Here is a 21,977-nt window from a genome sequence, read left to right as displayed (position 1 = left end):
ATTATATTATCTAATTATTCTAAAAATATTATTAATTATATATTTTGAAAGGGTAGCTCTATGTGCTCTGTCTTTATCAGATCTTACTCTGAAATTAGCACCATCCATTTTTAAAATACTATTTTTTTTTGGAAGTTTTTTTGATTTTTTTTATTAATACTAATATTAAATAAAATGATAATTAATATGATGATTGAAAGATTATAATACAGATAGATAAAACTAGTGAAATATAAAATTGATGTTTTAAGTTAACCATTCAAATTAAATAGCAAGTTAATCAATATCACAAGTTTTAATTCAAAAAAAATAAAAGAAGCAGATTCGAGATGATGTAATATAAAGTAAATATACTCCATCCGTTCTTTTTTAGTTGTTTATTTAGCCAATTTTATTTGTGTATAAATAATTGTCCATTTGGAGATTTAATCTTTATCTTTCAAATTTACCCATACCTAATAAACGACTCTATGTTTTACTTTATAAAGTATTTACTAACTCATAGGATTACATTAGTATTTTCCTTTATAATTTAAGACAAAAAGAGCATTATCTTGGTATGTGCATTTTTTTTCTAAATGGACAATTAAAAAAAGACGGAGGGAGTAGTAATTAGAATGTGCAAAAATTAAACCAAATTGAACCAAAGAATGAAACTGAAACCTTTAAGTTTGGTTTGATTTCATTTTGATTTAATTTCGAGGGTAAAAATATTCTATTAAGTTCTAAAGTAAAACTACCAAAATAACTAAAATGAACCGTAATAATTGACTAAACCGACTAGTTCGATTTGGTTTAACAAATAAGTTTAATTCGATTTTAAGAAAATTGGTTCAATACGGTTCAAACCGAATGTACACCGTTATTATTAGTGACTAGTGAGGGTTCCACAAGAGAATGATGAAAGATTTGAACCTACTTGAGCACAAGAATTTTTTTTTTTTTTTTAACCGCACTTGAGCACAAGATTGGGCAACCAAATAAAAGATGGCCCATTTCCAAATTATCTTTTTCCATAGTTTCAAATTTATACTGTGATTTGCCTCCATAGTGTTTGACTTCACAGTCCAAAACTCATCACTTATCTTTTTTCTACTCAAATTATCACACATCTAATCTTTAATAAGTGGAGAACAACATTATTACATTTTTGAAGGTTGGTGTAATGCCCATGTGAAGTCAATACTTTTAACATTACACTTATTTTCGGTCTCTAACATACTATTATTTTCTAACTATTCACTCCAAATAATACCTAAATTTAAATAATTTAGTGTCAATTTTTGCTTAACATGCCAAAACAAAAGTGACCCATTTTTTGTATTTCAAATGTAGCTCTATTATTAATATACTTGTTCTCAAACGGAATCATTGGAATATTTGAACCATTCTAACTAATGTTTTTATTCAATGAGTTACTACAATTTTGATCAATAATGAGACTATTTGTAACACTTTCACATATTTAGCATAATTTCAACTCATCTTTGATTGCAATGTGGACTACCAACAAAAACAGGACTAAATTAAAGTAAAATTGGCTTATGCATCATATAATTTTGTTGCTTTTGAGAAAACTTCAAATAAATTAGTTAAGCTTTTAGGTGGATTAGAAAGGTTAAAAGGAGGATTAACCAATGGATCACGGAACTATAAGTACAAAATCAATCACACATTTTAAACCTATAATAGTTGCTTAGTAGTGAATCTTTAATGGGTTAATAAGATTTATAAAATAAGATTTGATGTAATAAAAAGGGTCCCATGTCATCATTAAAAATCATGTTCTATCATTTGATGTTTGTTAAAAAAAAGATGCTTTAAAATGAAGATATGTGTTTGAGAGAGAGAGCAAATCAAAAGAGACAAGCAAATGATTTAGAGCTTCTAAAGCAAACATAAATTTGGAAAAAGAAAATTTGGGAAATTGCCCTAATTCCCAAATTTGAAGCAGTTTAAGAGAAAGAGCTAATTTATGCCTTTCTCATGCATGATGGTAAAATTTAACCCAAAAAAGATGCATGTTTTGAAACTTGAAACCAGCTCAAATAGATGAACACTGGCTTTATCAGTGGTTAAGAGACTTAAGACAGTATCAGAATGGTCAAATTCTGGTTTAACAATGGCACTTGTGTCCTTTTCTTTACCATAACATGTTTCTGAAATTTCTTTCTTTTAAGAAGAATGTCTCCACAACCTCATCCCTAATGTTCAAAATCACAAAACTACTGTTTTCCTTTTCCTTTTCCTCTTTTAATTCTTTTCAAGTTCTAAGAACATAATTGCAGAAGTGTTATGTTATATATTTGAGAATTTCTATGCTATAGTTTTTGAAGCATAACGCTTATTGAGCTACAATTATTTTGTTTTTGACATTAGATCCGTGCACTTCTTATTTGTCAGTATTATTTCGTTGTAGACATTGAATCCCTCAGTCATAAAAAGTCTTAACAATGTCAATTCAGACCGAAAAGGAATTAGAAACTTAATACCGACAAAAATAAAAATACATGGACTAAATTTCAATAAAATTAAAGTATAAAAACAAATAAAAAAACTTATTCCAGTCGTAGTAACAACAAGTGAAGTGCATACACTTCATTTTGTAATTGAGAAATCTAATGTTTATAAAATCAAAAGTTTAAGAACTCAATATTGAGAGATAAAATTACAGGAATTCAAGGGCAAAAAATTGAACAAATGCCAGGGCCAAATATAAGTTTTGCCTATTTTTTTTTTAAATCTATTCAGGCATCAAGGAACCCTAAAAATTCTTTGAGATTAGTACTTGCAACAAAAAAAAAAGAGCTTGAATTTTAGAAAAAATCATACCTACCTCAGTCCATGCTTTATTCATATACTCAAACGATTAATTTTTGGCTAAATCAGCTAATAAACAAACGGATTTCAATTAGGTATCCCTAAACGAACTCGCGGTTCTAGCAAGTGTTTAATATAATGAATTTCGACTAATTATTCTTACTCTGATTTAATTCTAAATAAGGTGTTTGATCTTTTAATATTTTCTTTTCACTAATCATCTAAATACGTCCAAAGGCTAACTGCAAATTGAAGTAAAGGAGAAGCAATATAGTGCGGTCCATTACGGATCCAAGCTCCTATAAAACGCAATCCACTAGGAATCCAAACTCTTAAGCAAAACTCAAACAATACAATCATTTTGTTTTAGAAGATGAAGCCACTTTTTATCAATGTGTTGGTTGGATTTGGATACTTGTCTAAACTCTAAACCCCTACTCTACATCTTTATCATATATTTTTCAAATTTTTCTTTCTTTCCCCGAGCTTTCAAACCTTATAATTACGCACTGCTGCTCATGGAGTGACACTGCAGGACAGCTCACGCACCCGTGGGAGTCCTATGAATCATCAACTTCTTCTTTGTTAGGGCCCTCTGCTCCTCTTTTCCATCACTACATTTTGATCCTCACCCACCGTTACCGATTCGGCTATACCATACCAAAATTCAAGCATTCTACTAATCCTTTATTTACACTTTAGCACGTAATAATTAGAAACATTTTGTAGTGAACAAAGTTACTTTTCGATTTAGCAGTAGGGCCATTGACTAAAATCAATTTTAATCTGCTATTATAGCTGTTTTATTACCTTTTCCCTTACCAACTTATTGGATACTTACATGACTTTTTTTTTGATACAAGCAAAAATTGCATCATAAACTAAACACTTCATTAAGGCCTATAGTAGATATAATCTATTGAGCTAAAGTAGCTGATTCAAGGTATGATATTTAGCATTTACTACCATTTGGTAGATTCTGCTTCCAAACTTGCCAATACTAAGTACTAACCGCCTCACTATTCACTTCCAATTCACTTGTTCTATTCCACCCGCCAATAAGCGCAAGCCGGCAAGGGAAACACTTATATAAGGATTAAACTTGAGGGTTTCTGTGGAGTCATAAAGCAGACCAAGTACTCGGGACAAGAAGCGGTTCCAAGTTCCTGCTCCACCCTCCTTTAAGTCGAAAAGAGAGACGGGATAGCATGTAATGTACTATGCAATGCAAGTGTATCTACTAGAGTTGCAAACCACATTTTAGATTTTGAAATAGTTTTTGAATTTCTCTTTGAAGAATTTCTTATTTTTTAAAACTCTCAAGTATCAAGCAACCTGAGCTTGCATGAACAGCCTCAAAAATAGTATAAAGGCCAGTACATCACACCTGGAACTCCTATTCCTTAAAATTTCCTAACATTTCCTATAAAAGAAGGCAATTGTAGTAGTAAGTGCAAGAAGTTGACAAATTTGGAAAGAAAAGATCATTTCATTAACAAAATATAGTGTGGTTAGTAGAAAGGGTAGTTTCTAAGGCAGATGGTGACAGTATTACATTTTGTTGTATGTTAATTATCTTGTTATTAATCCTAACTTCTAATCAAATAAGTCTATGTATAAGAATGGTCCTCATAAAATCCTTGAATCAATAAATGGCTCTCGACTCCCTAATCTTCATGGTTTTTGGCTGCATGAAATGTCTCTTTTGTTGATCATATAACCAAATGAAAAGGAACACTAAAATAAAATAATAACAAATAAATACTGACATGAGAATAAGGCTAATGATTAGACCAATACCACAGAGAAGTGGATTTGCCTTTGAAATCTCTTGGAGCATCCTAGCTGTTCTTCAGTCCACATGATCCCGAAAACGGATAATTTTGTTGATAAAAGGCCGTTCCCGGCGATAACTATCAATGAAAAACGATCACATAATTACTAATAGACTTTTCGTATGAAGGGAAGTTTCGTTATGAAAGCATCAAAACAAAATGCAAAACAACAAATTAGAATTTGCACCTAAAAATCAGTTTTTGGAAAGTCAAAACAAATACTCACATGACCAAGGCAGATATGCAGAAGCATGTGAACCCGATGAAGAAGTGAATAAAAAATGTTGGCCAGAAATTAATCCGGTCCAGAAACATTCTTTCAGAAATAATAGTAGTTGCACTGGAAAACAACAGAACTGTCCAACCTGACGGCAAGCAACTACTAAAAGAAAATGCAGAAGAATCCTGCAAAGAGAAGGGGGAATGATATGGTCTAAGGTCTATATGAATAATCAAATTGCGGACGAGTAACATATTAAAGTCATACCTGGAAGTAGCGCTTTATGAATATTGCAGAATATGTAATCCTCAACATCATATCTTCATGAATGTAAAGGATGAATTCATGAGGAGAATAACAAAAACAAGAACATTTACAAGATCAAAATAACCTGCTCTAAATGATTTAAAAGAAGAAATGAAAAAATAAATATATAATTAAATTTCATAGCACTCTCTACAATCAATATTCTAAATAAACAGCACCTAGTGAACTACTATCATAAACACACTAATTTTAATTTGCTATTAGGCGCATTTGCCTTGCCACAAACAAGTATGTGTATCAAGATTGAACTTGTAGAACACTAACACAACCAAGTTGTCGATACAATGTAAAGTCTCAACTCTACAAAGCCATACGGCAAGATTGATGGGAATCTTTCATTCCCGGTCCATGAACACGACAATGTTTGCAGCCCTAAGAATAAATCTATGGCTTGCATGATCAATTCCTAAAAATAACAGACTATCAAATCAAAGCATCAAGTGATCAAAAGATTCAAAACCTTCACCATAAAAGTACTAAAAAATTACAGGTTTTGGCTACTTTTATCTAAATGCACCAACAGTTAAGTTGCACCTATTAGTTCATGATATATGTAGTTGTGTCATGCTTTCAGTGGAATTAGATCTTGCTGAAAGACGGTTATCCATAATTTAAAAAAAAAACAATATATTAACCTTAAAACAAAAAGGATACTTAATGAATTTGCCAAAATCAAGCCAACGGCACCAGCTGATCGTATCAGTAGGACATTCAATACAAGATATATCATTGAGAACACAAGCAATGAATCATTTGAGCGTTTGAGTTGGTTCTCTGTTGCAACAGCATGTAAAAATGCTTCAGATGTTCCTGATGCATAACCAAAAGAAGGATTAAAATTTCTATGCTATTTTTTAAACAACAACTGTACGATATGCATTAGATAATAAGTGATAATAATTGTCCAAGACATTCTGGATCAATATATATTACAATGTAGTACTTGTTGTTGAAAACATAATCATGAGACGAAGCATTACATATATAACAAGGAGCGATAGCAGCAAGTTGCTTACCATTCATAGCCAAAACAATGATATAGACGCAGTAATAGCGAAGAGCTGTTGCTGCTTCTCCGTCACTCCATTTATTGCCAAACAATATTCTAATGAGGGTGTAAGAGTAACTAGGACCAAATGCCATGAATACTAGACCTGAAATATATGAGAAGAGGAGTGTTTAATAACTTTAAAATCATCAGGATCTGTGGGAAGTAATTAGACATTCAGAAAGTTGATACTAAGACAATATTCCAACTTTCAGCACATATTAAACCCCACAACAACTTCCACTATGAAGTATGAAACAATAATTGTCACAGGGAAACTTATAGGTACATCAACTGAATGGAAAGAAGAATAAATTACAAAACAACAATCTTAAGCAAATGGAGATACCAATTAGCAAAACAAGTTTGAAGGCCTCTGTAAGGTAGCCACCCAACTTCCTGATCTTCTGTGGATGTTGTTCTGTCAACAGAAGGATAAATATTAAGGTCTTATGAAGAAAGAAAACATGATTCTAACTTGAAATATATGTAATTTCATGTTTGAATTTTTTTTATCCTCAACTTCCAAATAGAATTTATAAGGAAGCAGTTCGAAAAAAATCTAAGATTTCAGAATAGCAAATTAATATACACACACTCAACAGAGACACATAGGTCCTATTTGGTATTGCTGCTTGCAACTCCCATTTGAAATTTTACTATTTCTGTTTTTGGGACCTGCTTTTGGAGAGTATATGGTTTACTCTGGTATCCCCAGAATTTAATATTCAAAAAAGTAGCTATAGTGAAAAAATAAAAAATAAAACAGAACACAAACAAAAGCACAGCCAGGCCGGGCTATAATCAGTTAGCATTAGTTATTCAGAAAACAGAAAACAGAACACATTAGGTATTTTATCCATCAGGCAAATTCCTGGCAACATATATTTATCATTGCCTGATCAAATTTTGGTGCAAACAGTCAGCTAGGAGATAGATGTCTCAGTTGAAAATTTTCTACATCATTGAGCAACAAGACAGAGGAAAGTGGAAACAACAATGTAAAAAATTGGGAGAACAACACACGAGAAAACTGGCATAATCCAAATGAGGAATGAAGATTATTATGAAAAGAGAACATCGCATGAACAACTAAGGAGAGAGGTGAACCTGATGCACACCTAGCAAATGTAGCATATGAACTTTCTTCGAATGGCAAAAACACCAACCTCACCACTAGGCTTCCTGCAGCAAATGAACTAATAATTACAGATAGTCTGACATCCTAAATATGAGAAACAAACTACAGTACTCTCAACTGTAGCACTACAAGAGCACAAGTTCTTGTTTAGGAGCATTTGGCTGCGGTTGACTAGTTATATAGGTAACTGCAGAAAGGAATAGGACATAAGAGAAGCCAGTACCTAACTTGTCTACAAGTCCGTATACTGCTTGGTTATATGGAGTATCCAGCCACACAAGGACCATCTTTTCCCCCTCCTGAAGGATTAGCTTTCGGAAGGATTGAAAGGTGAACAGCATGCACATGTTTGAGAGTTGTTTATCGTAATCCATTATAGTTCCTAGTCTGTAGAAAAAACAGTGCTGTTTATTATTTTTGTTGTAGGAAGAAAAAAGGAAGAAGTGTATGATAGTAAAAATGCTACCTGAAAGGGAAAAGTTCAGAACTTGCATACACATTGGAAAGAAGAAAATAGCTCCAGTATCCTATGAACAAGCATGCTCCATATGCAGTCTGTGACAATGCAAAAATAATTCCTTTCTCCTGCAAAACCAGGGAAAATTCTGATTTTAACAGCAGTTGACACACAACCATAGCAGGTCCGCATAGATTGTCATAGCCATAGGTGGCATATAATCAATGCTCATAAGTTAAGTTGGATAAACGGACCCTGATAAACCTAAGAAATTACCCTTAACCTTATTCCCAGCGACATAATAGCGGATGCTGGGAACCAGTTATGCTTCCAAAATGTGAACTCACACACCAGAAAGATTTTGAGACAAGACATACTGAAATATTTGTGTAAGAGGATGAAATCTTTTTCCTTACAATTTAACTTACCATCTCTACTGCAAGCACATCTACAAGTATAACAAATAGAGATATAACAATTATGACGTGCACTCTTTAAAATTTAAAATTGGAATTCTCATATCCAATGTAACATCAGATGAGATCTTTAAATTAGCTAATTAACAAATAACAGTATCCAATCAACCTTTTAATAGTTAGTCAAGGCACTCAACTATTAGAATATGATATTAGTCAAATTAACAGCACTAAATAGGAAGAACAACCAGTCAAAACATTTACCATGCTGGGTTGTCTAACAATTAGCATATACATAGTCAGGCAGCGGATAAGTGTAGCAACTGCTTCAGCAATCAATCGCAGTTTCAGAAGAAGTAAATTCTGAGAAAGGATATAAAACGGTTCAGCTAGTAGCTCCAGTATACATGCAAATCCTGCAATACGAAGTTATAATATACGAAACAGCATTATCACTTTGGCTATCCAAGACTAAAACACTATCAAATAAAAGCTAAAACATTTTTCAAAATGCACGACGATATAATGTTACCATTAATCAAAATAGCTTGCGCATATGAATCAGAAAGGTTCAGTGCTTGCCACCAGAAAACAAAAATGCAAGCAGCAATCGTGATAAATATCCCGAGAGGGAAAGTAATCCAAGCTACTTTCAGTAGCTTTGATGCGTACTCTTCATTCGAAGTGCCAGCACTGCATCAAAATAGTAATATAATGAAAATGCATTTGCATATAATATTGATTTATATAAATATGGAAATAGGATAACAATACCGTTGAATCTCAGCTCTCATACAAGCTCGACGGAATCCCTCTCGACTCAGAAACAAAATGCAGGTCACAAATAGATGAAATTGAACTGCGTACACCTAAATATTTAAAACAAAATCGAATTAATTAAGTAAAAGAGAAAAAAATAATGAAATGTGCAGGTAAAGTGAAAGGGTACCGCATAGTCTTCTTGAGTGAGGTGCCTGACAATCCATGAATTGAAAATAAAAGGGATTCCTCTTGAGAGAAACTGCGTAGCTGTAGCTCCACAATAAAAACCAAAGTGAGCTGCGGAATAGATAGAAATGAAAAACGAACAAATAAAGCAAAAACGGAGAAACAAACCTAATAAGTACTTGAAAGTGCGAGAAAAAGTGGCATCGCTAGCCGTTGGAGGTTGGACTGCTGATGCTTTTGACATTTCAATATAAGAAAAGAAGGATGAAATCAATTGATCGCCTCGATTTTTAAAAGAAGGGAAAATTTAGAGAGGACGAGCCATATCTTGAATTAACAGACATCACAATTTTCCTGATTGGAGGAGACACATTGAGTTACAATGAGGTTTTGTTTTGCTGATCCATTGCCATTGCAGAGGAGAGAGCTAGTTTTTGTTTTCTCGGACTAAAATTGGCCTAATGGACAAACAAATCCAAATGTTTAGCAAAAGTATCAATAATATCCTAATCTTTTGATTGTATCAATTATAGCCAAAATTGATTTATTTCGTTTCAATTGTAGCTCACTGAAACAAAACAAATCCAGATACTTTAAAAAAAATTGGCTACAACTAATATAGAATAAGGTATTGTTTGGTTCAAATGAATTTCACAATTTAAATTTATATTTACATTAGAAATATAATATTCAATTTATTTCATTTCATATTCAAAATTCAGAAAATCAAACATAAAAAATGATTTTCAAACAAAATTCATTTAAAAATGAAATGAAATGATCCAAACAAGACCTAAATTAAAATTGATTATAAATGACACAAAGGTTTGAACATAATTGATATTTTGATTAAACATTCGGAATTATTTGGTCTCTGACTTTAGAATTTATGACAAGTCGTTAAATTTAGCTCAATTTAGTTTTGGTCCTGTTGGATAGAATCATTTACTCTTGTAAACCCAGCGCAATTTCAAAAAGAACATAATCAAATTTCAACTTGAGAAACCGTATCAGGACACACCTGCGATTTACCATGCAATATCCGCTTGAAACACTTACACATCAGCATGCAATATTTGCTTGAAATACTAACACATCACAATCAATATACATTCTACACTAGCTTCAAATGCAAATAACTACTTTTAACTAGACTGGTTAACATTCAGGCTGTGCTAATCAGCCTTGAATACCGAAAACTTTGCATAACATTCAACAGAAGTTTTGAGTAACATAGGCCAAAAAAGAGCTGATATTGTTCAACAAAAGCATAACTAAACCGCCTCAATGCAGATAAATTAAACATGTTCAACAAAAGAAGCCCAAAAATTGTATCAAAATAGGCAAATTCTACAGTAGAAAACAAAAAATAGGATAACACAGACAAGTAATAGCACTGATCAACGGTATCGTCGGAGAGAAAGTGAGTTGTTCCTCTTCCAGGTTGCTCTTCTTGAAGGCCTCGCCTTGTGGTGTTTGTTTCCCTTGCCGCGAAGACCTCTGTATTTCTTGCCTGCAGAAGTAAGACCACGAAGTTCCCTATGCTTGTGCACAGGCTTGCATATCCAGTTGATTCTTGGGTCGTTGCGGATTGCATTGTGTGCAGCATCAACCAAGATGACCTCAAAGTATTTGTAGGTCGAATCCTGCAAGACAGGGAATCACATAAATTAGAGATTTGATATATAGATCACAGCAGCAAAATTGTGGACCGTAATCTTGTACACTTCAAAATTAACAAGCAAAAAACTAGGGCAGCTTGTGGACCCTAATTTTGTACACTTCATGTTCAAAGTTAGCAAGCAAGAAATTAGGGCAACTTGTGGACCCTAATCTTGTGCAATTCAAAGTTAACAAGCAAGAAATTAGGGCAACATTGCTAATCATCATTAAACATTAATCAGGGTAAGTTACCATAAGATTCAACAAGCAAGATATTCTATATGGCTTAAACAAGAAATTCTAAATGGATCTGGTGCAACATTTCTTGTCATCATTATTATATTTAACAGGGCAACATTGTACACTAAACTTGAACACTTTAAAGTTGGCATAGGATTCCACAATCAAGATATTCTATGTGGATTAAGCAGCTAGTATAACATCACTCCCTATCAGTACATATTTAACAGGGCATATAAAAAAAACCTAAACCAATAAAAGATTCATTCTTCAGTCTGATATTCTATATGGATTAAGCAGCTAGCATAGAAGTCACTAACCCTCACTAAAAGATTCAGTTTTCAGTCTGATGCTGCATTTACTATAAAGGTTCAAAAATATATACCTCATTGACCCAGTAAGAGTTGAGGACCTTAAGGCCACCAAGCTTCCTACCAGCTCGCTCCTCAGCAACTGACCGCTTGCTACGCTGGAACTTCAGCTGAGTAACTCCCTGGTTGGTGGGTTTTCCATACACAATACCCTTGGGAACCGGCCTCTTCCTTCCACCACGCCTCACACGCACGCGATAGATAACATAACCCTGGAGAAAACATAATTATTCACAATTAAAAAATGCACAAAAAACAGAACTCTTATTCTTCTGTTTACTCTCATTTAAGCAGCTCCTAAATAAAATAAAAAACATAAAGAAATACCTGCTTGGCCTTATAACCCAGGCGACGAGCCCGGTCAGGACGAGTAGAGCGAGTGACACGAACAATGGAAGGATGCTGGCGGTACTCCCAGCACCTCACCCTCTGCAAGAATCTCATCACATCGGATTGCTTCCTCCTCCATAACTCCGACACGTACTTGTAAGCCCCTACATTCAAATTATCTCACTAATCAACTTACACATATAATTATAAATCAACTCAAATCATACAGATCATGTTTAAATTTCTAAATTCATAACCTAATCAAACACGGTGACATCTTACAGATTGAAGAAATGAAAAAACAAAAACAAAAACAAACGAGAGAGATATGCAATGACATACCCATGACTGGTGAAATTCCTCCGCTCTGCTCTCGGGTTTCGGCTAAAACATGGAAGCTGAGCGAGAGGATATAGGTATTATTAGGGTTTTAGTGAGTAGGCTGAATAGACCAATTTACCCTCATCAGGATATATGAGCTGGGCTCTATTGCATGTTTTTCCGGCTTCCAATTCGATTGGGCTTCTTGTAGTTTATCTTGTGGTGTTTAGCCCAGGCCCGGTTCTTTTTCTCACAACAAGTTTGATTCGTTTATTTTTAGCTTAAATGCATCAAAAATCACCAACTTTCGCGTGTTTTTAGTATTTAACATAATTTTTTAATTTTGGTAAAAAAAATATATAAATTTTCAAAATTTTACAAAATTAATGACACCGACACCGTTTTGGATGTAAAACGACGTCGTTTTGCTTGTAAAATTATCTACTATTTTTCAAAGGAAAACACACTTGATCTTAATTGCAAAAAAATTGGAAAGTTCATGTTAAATATGCCAAAATTAAAAGATTATGTTAAATACCAAAAACATGCGAAAGTTAGTGATTTTTGGTGCATTTAAGCCTTTATTTTTCTACAAATCAAATTAACGTGATTAAATTTCTTTCATTACAATACATTGAATTTAGTTTATATACATATAGAAGTAACGTGTTTAATTTAATCTAATTCAAAACATTCAATTAGAAACCTTGATGCATTATAAAAGTTTTAGTAGGCTGAATAGACTGAAAATTTAATTAAAAAATGTAATTTTCTAAAAAAATAAAAAATTATTTTATTTTATTTCTCAGAAAATTGATGGATTTTTTATACTTTCCTAGCTAATTAGTTTTAATAGTATTTTTATATTTAATTATTTTTATTAGTTGGTATGAAAAATATTATTTCTAATATTTATGGACTAAAAACATATTTACTTTTAATAAGTCAATAAATAAACCAAATAAGGATATAAATTAGTTTTCATATAATTGAGTAATATTTTCTTATAAGTAAATTAGATTTATAAAAAATAGAAAATCTTTTATTTCGTAATGAATATACATATTCAAAATCGATAGTACACGTTAACAAAACTGTAGTTTTTGTGAATTTGTTTATTTAACTCCGGTTTATATTTCATTTATGAATGTCCCCAATATATATTAAAATAACTAAATTTAATTTTAATATTATAAAATATGTAAGAATCTTTTGAATTTGTAAATAAAGTTTCTAAGAGTTTTTCTAATAATGTTTATTTACACATGCCATCAACTCAGCGACAATAGCGCCACGTATAAAAAGAAGTTAATGTGCAATTTTGATGCCATTTTCATAGAATGTCGCTATTTTCTTCCAAAATATCAGGCTTTATCTAAAGAATGTAATTTTGATGCATACAGGGGCAGAAATAGGGAGATCGAGACCATCCTCTACGGAATTATTTTTTTAAAAAACACATTTTTATATTTAGGGCGGTTATAACCATCCCTATAATTGTTAGGGACGGTTTTTTTCTTTATAGGAGGGTGCTGGATATCCATTCTAGACCGTATTTAACTCGATTTTATTTATTTATATAGCCGGATGTAAAAAATTTGATCCTCTTAAAATGGAGTGTTGGTTCTGCCCCTAGATGCTTAGGATACAAAATACGGGCGAACACAACAAAGTTGAGGTATACTGTGGTCCAATTTTTTCTTGGCGGAAATGCAACGTTTTGTAGGTTTATAATAATCAATAGAAAATTGTTGCTAAGTGCTCCTAAAATACCTTTTATTTCTTAATTAGTTATACTTATCTACAATATTATTTTCAATCTTACATAATACTCAGTGGCGGAACCACGGGAGGGTCGACCCTTCTAGCCGGAAAAAATAAAAATAAAAACAGTTAATTTCATGTAGAACCACCCCCTACAAAACTGCCCTACAGTTATAGGGGCATTTGTTCTTGTTTAACCGCCCCTACAAATGTCATTTTACCTATCTTTCACCTATTTTACCGTCATATTATTTTTCTAATATAGCCGACTTAAAAAATTTAAACCCTCCTGAATTCGAGTCCTGGTTCCGCCACTAATTATACTAGTGCTTATTAAAGTCTCGCCTACTTATTAACAATTTTTAGAGTCTTTTGAAAGATTATTAGAGCTAAATCATTTGCAATATTTATTTAATTAATTAAATGCATTTGATAAAATAGACCTATGTTTATTCACTTCTTAATTTTTATTTAAAAAAATTATTGAATGAATCATGAATCATAAATAATTGAATTACTCCTCAATAAAAACAACAAGTTGTTTTAAAAAATAACGATGATTACTCTAAACACAGTGATCCATAAGAGTTTGCTTAGTTAATGAGTAGACCATCTAATTACAATTACAATGTACAAATTAAAATTTATTCTCAAAAAATTGAAACCTAACCTAAAAATATGCGCTAAAAATACTCCAAAGCTAAGGAGAAATTTACTACTAATAAGAGCTTGTTATAAAGATGAACTACATTGAATGGTGTTTTGGATCATTTTACTAAAATATTTTATATGTGTAATACTACGGTCGACCCTTTAATAATTAATATTTAATAAATTAATAATTCTAATAGTTAATAGAAAATTGTGAGAATCAACTTCGTTCCACGTCAGATAATTAATAATTATATTATTTAATAATTAATAAATTTTAAAATATATTCTATTGGAATATTAATTATTAGAGAGACTTTTTTTAAGAACTATATAACAATTGATAATTTATTTAGGACAACACTAATCTTAATTCATAAGGTGAAAGCTGAAATGCCATGAAGTTATGATTTTTTGTTCGTTTGAATTTTTTTTTAAAAAGTTATTAGATGAACAAATATAAATAAGTGAAGCATCTCTAATATAAAAAATATTAAAAATTATTTTACTTCATGAATACTACTTTTTGATAATTATTTTTTTGTTTGATATTAAGTCAATATTTTTTTAAACTGAATATAAAATTATTTCTTTTGAAATGAGTGATTGTGAAGTGTTTGGTAGTAAATTGTATGTAAATTGTATATTGTTAATTAAATATTATACATATGTATTTAAATTTAAATAAATATTTATTAATATATGTAACATTTTAATTAAATATAAAAATAATTTTTTGAAAGTAGAAAAATAAAAAATAGATACAGTTTAAAAAGTAGAATACTGTAAAGAGGAGCTATCAAAGTAAAAGATAGGGAAATTCCAAAAGACAAAGCACCATTTGGATTGAGCGTTTTTAAAATTTATAGATTTTAGTAAAATCGATGTATTTTAAATCAATGGAATTTAAATCTATAGATTTTAAAATTTAATCGTTTGAATTGAATATAAAATCAATGGATTTTTAATATTATTTATGGAAAGTAATAAATAGTATAAATGGTGGATTTGAATTTTCCCACCTATTAGGTGGAAAATTAAAACCATAAAAAATGATGGATTGTAGAAAATGAGGAAATTTATAAATTCATGGATTCTATCAAATTTTTTTCTAGGCAAATGATAGATTTTGTCCAAATTTATGGATTGTTTAAAATCCATCATTTAGAATTCATCAATCCAAATGGTGCCAAAATAAATAGCCAAAATAAATATAAATAGTAAAATAGAAACGGAACGAGTCATTAATTCACAGTCCTATCCAAAACAAAGTCTTCTCGTAAGCATCAATTGACTTCTTATTTACACTTCATCTTCTCACGACACACACCACCCAAAACAACCTGCTTTGGATTACGATTGACAGACACAGATACACCTTTTTGTCGTCTTGATGTTCGGCGGAGGCAGAGGAATGGGCGGCGGCGGCGGCGGAGGAGGCAGCATGTTGAAGGTGGTGAGTCGGAGTGTTGCACGTGCTGGTGTCACTAATCTTCAAGAAACCCTATCTTCTAATACCAGTACTGCTACTAATTCTAGTTCATCAACTGCTGTCTCTAGGTCGACCCATAAGCTTAACAGTTCTAATAATAATCTGAGTTTGTGTTCTGCCTCTGGGTCTTGTACTGCCCCTATTTATTCTGGTAATAATATTAGTTCTTGGCCATCTTTTTCTTCTGGTGATTCTGCATGTGATGAGTCTGAGTGGGTATCTGTTGATGGAAATGGAAGTGAAGAAGAGCGGTCAGTTGGTGATTTTGTTCTTGGTCCTGTTCCTTCTCTTGATGAAGTTCACAGCGCTGTCTCTGCCCTTACTCAGTATGTTTTATGAAACCTTTTTTATTTTTAATTATATGCTTGCTCTTATTGTTTCTGTTTTTTCAGTTATTTGGACCAAAGAATTGCTGTTTTTAACTCACTATAACAACTGATTTGATTGATGTTCTTGATTTGGTTACTGTTTTTTACTATGTTAAGGTCGAATTATTTGCTGATTCTGAGGCTAAACTAGCTGTTATTTTCATTGTTATCCGTTAGTTAGCAGTTGGTTGGTGTTGATGGGGACTGATATGGCACCTGTATTTGCTAAAAACCAAACTTGACTATGTCAAGTTTAGTCTTAAAGATTGTGATAGCGATGATAATAGGGGTGCTTAATGGTTTATATCTGTTTTTGTCTTCTAGTTTACACTTCAGATTTTTCTGATGGGGAAGATAAAATTGCTTGCTTTTCTAAGTTTTGACATTAAGAAGATTATTACCAAGGAAAAGACCGTTAATACAGTGGCTGCTACTGAAAATGTTTTTGTTATTTGGAAGATAGTGGGTTGCTGCTTATTAAATATGTCGAATTCAATCTTGGTTTTATTTTAATGAATATGAACTCGGGTTACTGAACAAGTAGATTGAGGTGCTACTAGTCCTTCATTTCAGTGCTGAATTGAGAAATAGTTTTCGTCTGAAAGAAGATCAGTTTTTTGTTTTACAAATTTATGTTTATGATGTGAGGTGAATTCCATGCGGTTGATGGATGAGGCGTTGCTCTTGAAAGTTTTAAGATGGAGTTTGAATCTAAAGTCGCATAATATGGAATATCAACAAGATTTGATATTAATGCTGTTGGCTATTCTAATGTTCATATGGTGCTTCTGGAGTTATAATTGTGACTGTAGCTTCATTGTTGATACTCTGGAGATCCATGTCGATGTTTGTGTGGTATCAAATAAAAAATATTCAACCAAAAACCACATGGCTTCGGTTTTTAAACAATCAGTTGATCCAACTGCACACTGTTTTTACGTCCTTCAAAATAAGTAAGAGTTGTTTGAATTAGCATCATTACACATGTATAGTATGTTCATACAAAGATGGGTTCCCTCCATTTTTCTGCAGGGTGTTCGATACTGCCTCGTATTCCGAGTTTGTTACGGATAAATTTGCTTGTACTGATGTAGCCAATCAAATTTCAAGTCCAACCGGCAGGCTGCGCAGTGTTTCTCCAGTTGGGTCAGAAGCAGATTGGATAGAACCCTCTATGCATCTGTGTAACTCAAGAATGTTTCACCCTTATAGTCCTGACAGAGTTTATGACGCTTTCCATTTGTTGCAGCATGAGCCATCTGTTAAGGTGATTGAATTCGTCCTAAAGTTTCATGATAACTGTTGTTTGTAAGTAAAATCTAACAGGAAACAAAGTATGCACTTATTAAAACCAAGTTGATGGTAGAGCTTCTGATATACAAAATAGAAATATGTTAAATAAATCTTATAGACACAAACTTTTACCTCTTTTTGTCAAAAAATATATGAATAATCAAAGCTCTGATTATAATTTGTGCAGAGAATGGTGATCTCACTGTCTTCTGATAAAGCTGTTTGGAATGCTGTTTTGAACAATGATGTAGTCCGCGAGCTGCGTGAGACCTACAATGCAGGTGGGTATTCTATGTTACCAAACTATTAGGGAACTTGTTTTTTGGCGCATCATTAAGAAAGATCAAATATTTTCATATGTTTTCGTCAGTTGTAAAAGTTGATCTAAGGTTGATCTTCATCACCTTTGTATATGCAGAAGAAAATAATACTCCCCCAACTCTCGAGGGTTCAGATGAGACTAGCAACGACTCCAATCCAGCGATGAATGCTGTAAAGTGGATATTCGAGAACACAAAAGCGAAATTCATGGAAGTATTCGAGAAAATAACAACACTGATTAACGAGTTGTTCAAGGCGCATGTTGTTGATAATAAAACAACTGGAACCATGGATCCATTCGAAGAAAGGCTCAAAACATCCTTTATGCTCTCAGTTGTAGTCTTGCTGGTTGTGGTTGTGACTCGAGCCCATAGGGCTTGAGCTTAATTTGCCGACATAACAAGCAGTTTCGCCCGGTAGTGACTGATTAATGTTAATCTTTTCACCGGGCTGCTTTTCTTAGTTGTTCATGTTAAGATGTATTTGTGTGTCAGCACTACATTTATTTTGTGTATATGTTGTTACTTTTAATAGCCATTTGTCTGTTGGCTTAGAGTCTTAACATTTATGTGGTCACTGTATTGTACAATATTTGGGAAATGGGGATGTTTCCTTGTTTTGTTAGTTAAGCAAGCGGCTTTCTTGTTACTTTAGTGATTTCATGGTTCAAACAAATCATTTAACCATTAATAGTTCCTGCTATTAATCTCATGGTATAGTTCAACAATATCATTTGCAATTGCATAGTTTCATGTTTGCCTATTTACGCCATATACATACTAAGTCTAATGTTTTGCCTAATTGTAATCTATGAACATCGTTAACCTACTGAATCAAGTAGTATGCAATTAGCTCAAATTGATCACAGAATTTAAGAGAGAATCAACATCTGGAGTCACAGTAGCGCGTTTCGCAAGTTCACCAAGGGTGCAACAGTGTTTGGCTGTAGTGTCAATAGCCATCACATCTTGCGCAAAAATGCAATCTGAACCTGGCGACACCTGCACATAGTTCAATCTAATCAGATGATACATGAACTTATAGATAGTTAAACCTGCAAATTCGTAGAACTCGTCGTCACCTAGCAGGCCACGGGTAAAACATACAATCCCGTAGCGTGTGCTAGCATGAGTATGCGTGTTTACTTGTGTGTTAAGCGGAACTGTGATGAACTTACATCATATAGGGTACCACCTAGCTTCAGCTTCACCGCTCCGCTCCTGTAAACCAGCATTTTGCCCATGTATCCCCCTGATAACTCTTCGAAACTGCTTTCCTTCCTTGTAGCACTCTGGTCCTGTGACGGAATTGAGCCTTTAGCTTTCTCTTTTCCCTTTGCACTAGCTGGGTGCTTGACAAAGGGTAGCTTGTCAGGAAGTTGAAAGAAAATCAATCTTTCTTTGTCACATTCCTCCTGTCAAGGATCACGTAATTAATTACATAATAAAGCCAGTCATATATTTCAAAGCAATCGAGTTTCAAAATTGTTTCAAGAATAACTGATCCAAACACCAACCAACAGTCCGAGATCTGAAGCAGCATTGATAGTGTTCTCATCATACTCCAATTCCCTTGCAGCCTTCCCAAACTCAGCCTCATCAAGAAGTTCTTATACCAAAACAAACAATTAGAAAGCAGTCTCATGCTGCCTCTGAACATATATGTCTACCATGTCCGAGGAGATTCCAAACTGTATATTTCTTACCAGATATATAATTTAACAATTCAAATCATAGATGCATGCACATTTTGAGTTACCAAATACAAGCATACACGTGTTCTTATTCATTCAGTAATATACCTGGGTCACCAGAGTTAGGCCGTCTCAAAGGAAGAGTTGTCGGATAGTACGTCTGGTTGTAGTCCTGCAATTACATTAGGGAAAACAAGTCGAGATTTGAGAACACATACAACATACAGATATGAGCATATGAAGAGAGCACAGCAAGAAATTCATGTATAAAAAAACCCTCACCCAAGGTTCTCTATAGTCTTTCTTGATTTTCAGGGGCAGTGCTTCATTATCACCTAAATCAAAATTCGTAGTTCCATCTTCGTTGGCAGTTGATAGTGATGAAATGACAACGCTTCCATCACCGACTGAAGATTCATTAAACCCTGGCTTAACGGTATTCTTACCTTTCGGAGCACCAAATGTCCTGATAGAAGTTGATGATGTAGCTCCTGGCCCAAAGGCAACCTGTACCGTAGCTGCAAGTTTGAAACTTCAAAGCTGAGATTCTGCATGATCCTATATGTCAACTCATAATTATTAACTCAAGGCAACATACATGACGTAAATTTTATTAAAATCTCCAATCGATGAAGGTCACATCAATTAATGACTAAATTATGTTTTAGTTAAAATTAAGTGTCATTTATTGATTTGAGATTTTTACCAATCACATCACGAGTCACACTATCAATGACAAGTTTATAATCCACCGCAGTGACCTATTCCGATCCATCCTAAATAGATACCGCAATTCTAATCACATAAGTTGATAGCCTATGTTTTTCACTTCTTGATTGCTTAACACATTACATAATGCAGGCAATAATATACGAAAGAGGAGCTTACATTGTTTCTCAGCTTTAGGTACTTGTCTTCCTAAATTCTCCTGCAATTTCAGACGAAATCAAATCAAAAGTCTGAGCTGAAGCTTATTCAAATTATCACGAGTGTAAATAAACATTATACTAAATACTAAATATTGCAAATTTTATTTGGTTGCATTACCAAATAAAAGATGAAAGAAATGGCCAAAACTATAGATAGAATAAAATAAAAATATCCCAAGATCCTCGTTAACGATTTCAGGAATTATATTTTAAGGACAATTAGTCAATTACTATAAGATCAATTTTTTTTCTTTCTTATATTTAAAAATTACTGTTCTCAGAAGAAGATAATATTATCTAATCCCTAGTATTTTATTGGACAGATAAAGAATAAAAGATTAAAAGAAACCCGTAAAACCATACTTTAATCTTGTACTAAAATTAAATTATAGTCCTAATTAAGACAGTTAACATTATAAAAAAATGATCGTTAACCTCCAAAATTAAAAGAAAAACAACTTAAGAAAAATAAGAAATATATTTTACATTGAATATGCGCATGAGCTTCCGTGCTTCAGCTTCTTCATCCTTATTTTTATCAGAAACTTCACTATATTTACAGTAAAAAACGGTCAATAAATTACCTGAAACTTTCAAAACTTAAATAAAAAGTTCAAGAAAATTAAAACTTAAGAAGAAATTAGGAGGGAGAGTTACGGTACGTTTTGGGAAGAGTAGGTCTGGGTCTCCTTTGAGGAGGAGCTTTTGGGGTGAACTTTGCCTGCAAATCAAATGTTAAGAAAATTCAAGATCTGATTGAAATTGTTGAAAGAACAAGAAATTGAAGTAGTTATTCGAATTATACTACGGATTTATACCTTCCTTCGAGTGGGAGACGGTTGATCTTCATCCATGCCGGTCAACTTTCCGGCGAGGTGCTGAAGACGATTACGATTTAAAAATAAAATGAGAGGAAAAAAGAGAACAATGGGTTTCGAACCTAGGTCGTCAAAATAAATAAGAGAAATATATTACCAATTGTACTATAAGATATTTCTGACAAAGCTCTGTAACAAGAGAAATATAATATATATCAATCCCCCCATCTTTCATTTTAAGATAAACCTTAAAAATATTTGGCCAAATGTCATAAAAAAACCAAACCTTTCATAAAAGTTTCACAAAAGTTCTGACCTTTCAATTTTATCGATTTTGGCCAAAAATAAATTATTTGGTTTCAATTGTGGCCAACTCCCAATTTGATTTCAATTTGCCTATGTGACGCCTATGTGGCATGTCAAATATTGAAAGGTCAGGACTTTTGTGAAACCAAATAATTCATTTTAGCCCAAAATCGACAAAATTGAAAGGTCATGACTTTTGTAAAACC

At 32.8% G+C, this 21,977-nt stretch overlaps 4 protein-coding genes across 6 annotated transcripts; 1 reads left to right on the top strand and 3 right to left on the bottom strand.

Moving 5' to 3' along the window:
• Window positions 1–4,281: 4,281 nt before the first annotated feature.
• Window positions 4,282–9,694, bottom strand: LOC126675037 (uncharacterized). Of its 2 annotated transcripts, none has more exons than XM_050369602.2 (15): window positions 9,381–9,694; window positions 9,214–9,293; window positions 9,039–9,133; window positions 8,797–8,957; window positions 8,529–8,680; window positions 7,858–7,976; window positions 7,615–7,778; window positions 7,361–7,435; window positions 6,600–6,671; window positions 6,219–6,356; window positions 5,857–6,012; window positions 5,143–5,195; window positions 4,882–5,060; window positions 4,590–4,733; window positions 4,282–4,507 (listed from the first exon to the last, which is right to left on the bottom strand). In XM_050369602.2, the coding sequence occupies exons 1-14, from the start codon at window positions 9,454–9,456 to the stop codon at window positions 4,673–4,675; spliced, it is 1,581 nt and encodes a 526-aa protein (XP_050225559.1). In that variant the 5' UTR covers window positions 9,457–9,694; the 3' UTR covers window positions 4,282–4,507; window positions 4,590–4,672. The 2 variants fall into 2 exon arrangements, with proteins under 2 accessions (XP_050225559.1, XP_050225562.1); XM_050369605.2 differs by having other exon boundaries at window positions 4,621–4,733.
• A 676-nt stretch (window positions 9,695–10,370) lies between these two features.
• Window positions 10,371–12,266, bottom strand: LOC126675040 (60S ribosomal protein L15-1-like). The gene is made up of 4 exons (XM_050369609.2): window positions 12,158–12,266; window positions 11,813–11,979; window positions 11,500–11,697; window positions 10,371–10,858 (listed from the first exon to the last, which is right to left on the bottom strand). The coding sequence occupies exons 1-4, from the start codon at window positions 12,159–12,161 to the stop codon at window positions 10,613–10,615; spliced, it is 615 nt and encodes a 204-aa protein (XP_050225566.1). The 5' UTR covers window positions 12,162–12,266; the 3' UTR covers window positions 10,371–10,612.
• Window positions 12,267–15,791: 3,525 nt separating this feature from the next.
• On the top strand, window positions 15,792–18,673 carry LOC126675038 (uncharacterized). Of its 2 annotated transcripts, none has more exons than XM_050369606.2 (4): window positions 15,792–16,369; window positions 17,444–17,678; window positions 17,892–17,985; window positions 18,123–18,673. In XM_050369606.2, exons 1-4 carry the CDS (start codon window positions 15,945–15,947, stop codon window positions 18,404–18,406), a joined length of 1,038 nt encoding a protein of 345 aa, XP_050225563.1. In that variant the 5' UTR covers window positions 15,792–15,944; the 3' UTR covers window positions 18,407–18,673. The 2 variants fall into 2 exon arrangements, with proteins under 2 accessions (XP_050225563.1, XP_050225564.1); XM_050369607.2 differs by lacking the exon at window positions 15,792–16,369 and adding an exon at window positions 16,390–17,364.
• Window positions 18,674–18,703: 30 nt separating this feature from the next.
• On the bottom strand, window positions 18,704–21,613 carry LOC126675039 (uncharacterized). The gene is made up of 9 exons (XM_050369608.2): window positions 21,466–21,613; window positions 21,310–21,368; window positions 21,134–21,197; window positions 20,607–20,646; window positions 20,001–20,236; window positions 19,827–19,890; window positions 19,542–19,633; window positions 19,203–19,439; window positions 18,704–19,026 (listed from the first exon to the last, which is right to left on the bottom strand). Exons 1-9 carry the CDS (start codon window positions 21,499–21,501, stop codon window positions 18,874–18,876), a joined length of 981 nt encoding a protein of 326 aa, XP_050225565.1. The 5' UTR covers window positions 21,502–21,613; the 3' UTR covers window positions 18,704–18,873.
• Window positions 21,614–21,977: the final 364 nt, after the last annotated feature.

This window comes from Mercurialis annua, linkage group LG3 (assembly GCF_937616625.2).
Source record: "Mercurialis annua linkage group LG3, ddMerAnnu1.2, whole genome shotgun sequence".
Taxonomy (NCBI): Eukaryota; Viridiplantae; Streptophyta; class Magnoliopsida; order Malpighiales; family Euphorbiaceae; genus Mercurialis; species Mercurialis annua.
The sequence above is the reverse complement of the archived record's forward strand: the minus strand, read 5'-3'. Positions and strand labels throughout refer to the sequence as shown.

What these genes read in the sequence shown, in the direction of transcription:
- LOC126675037 (XM_050369602.2), bottom strand. Translation starts at nt 9,456, where the DNA reads ATGTCAAAAGCATCAGCAGTCCAACCTCCAACGGCTAGCGATGCCACT. An exon ending in CACTTTCAAGTACTTATTAG is followed by an intron (nt 9,294 to 9,380) that starts GTTTGTTTCTCC and finishes GTGGAGCTACAG; the next exon opens with CTACGCAGTTTCTCTCAAGA. An exon ending in GCAAGCTATTTTGATTAATG is followed by an intron (nt 8,681 to 8,796) that starts GTAACATTATAT and finishes TTCGTATTGCAG; the next exon opens with GATTTGCATGTATACTGGAG.
- LOC126675040 (XM_050369609.2), bottom strand. An exon ending in TGGGTTATAAGGCCAAGCAG is followed by an intron (nt 11,698 to 11,812) that starts GTATTTCTTTAT and finishes TGTTTTCTCCAG; the next exon opens with GGTTATGTTATCTATCGCGT. An exon ending in ACTCTTACTGGGTCAATGAG is followed by an intron (nt 10,859 to 11,499) that starts GTATATATTTTT and finishes CCTGTCTTGCAG; the next exon opens with GATTCGACCTACAAATACTT.
- LOC126675038 (XM_050369606.2), top strand. Translation starts at nt 15,945, where the DNA reads ATGTTCGGCGGAGGCAGAGGAATGGGCGGCGGCGGCGGCGGAGGAGGC. An exon ending in AGCATGAGCCATCTGTTAAG is followed by an intron (nt 17,679 to 17,891) that starts GTGATTGAATTC and finishes TAATTTGTGCAG; the next exon opens with AGAATGGTGATCTCACTGTC. An exon ending in GCGTGAGACCTACAATGCAG is followed by an intron (nt 17,986 to 18,122) that starts GTGGGTATTCTA and finishes TTGTATATGCAG; the next exon opens with AAGAAAATAATACTCCCCCA.
- LOC126675039 (XM_050369608.2), bottom strand. Translation starts at nt 21,501, where the DNA reads ATGGATGAAGATCAACCGTCTCCCACTCGAAGGAAG. An exon ending in CGTCTCCCACTCGAAGGAAG is followed by an intron (nt 21,369 to 21,465) that starts GTATAAATCCGT and finishes TTTGATTTGCAG; the next exon opens with GCAAAGTTCACCCCAAAAGC. An exon ending in AGCTCATGCGCATATTCAAT is followed by an intron (nt 20,647 to 21,133) that starts GTAAAATATATT and finishes CTGAAATTGCAG; the next exon opens with GAGAATTTAGGAAGACAAGT.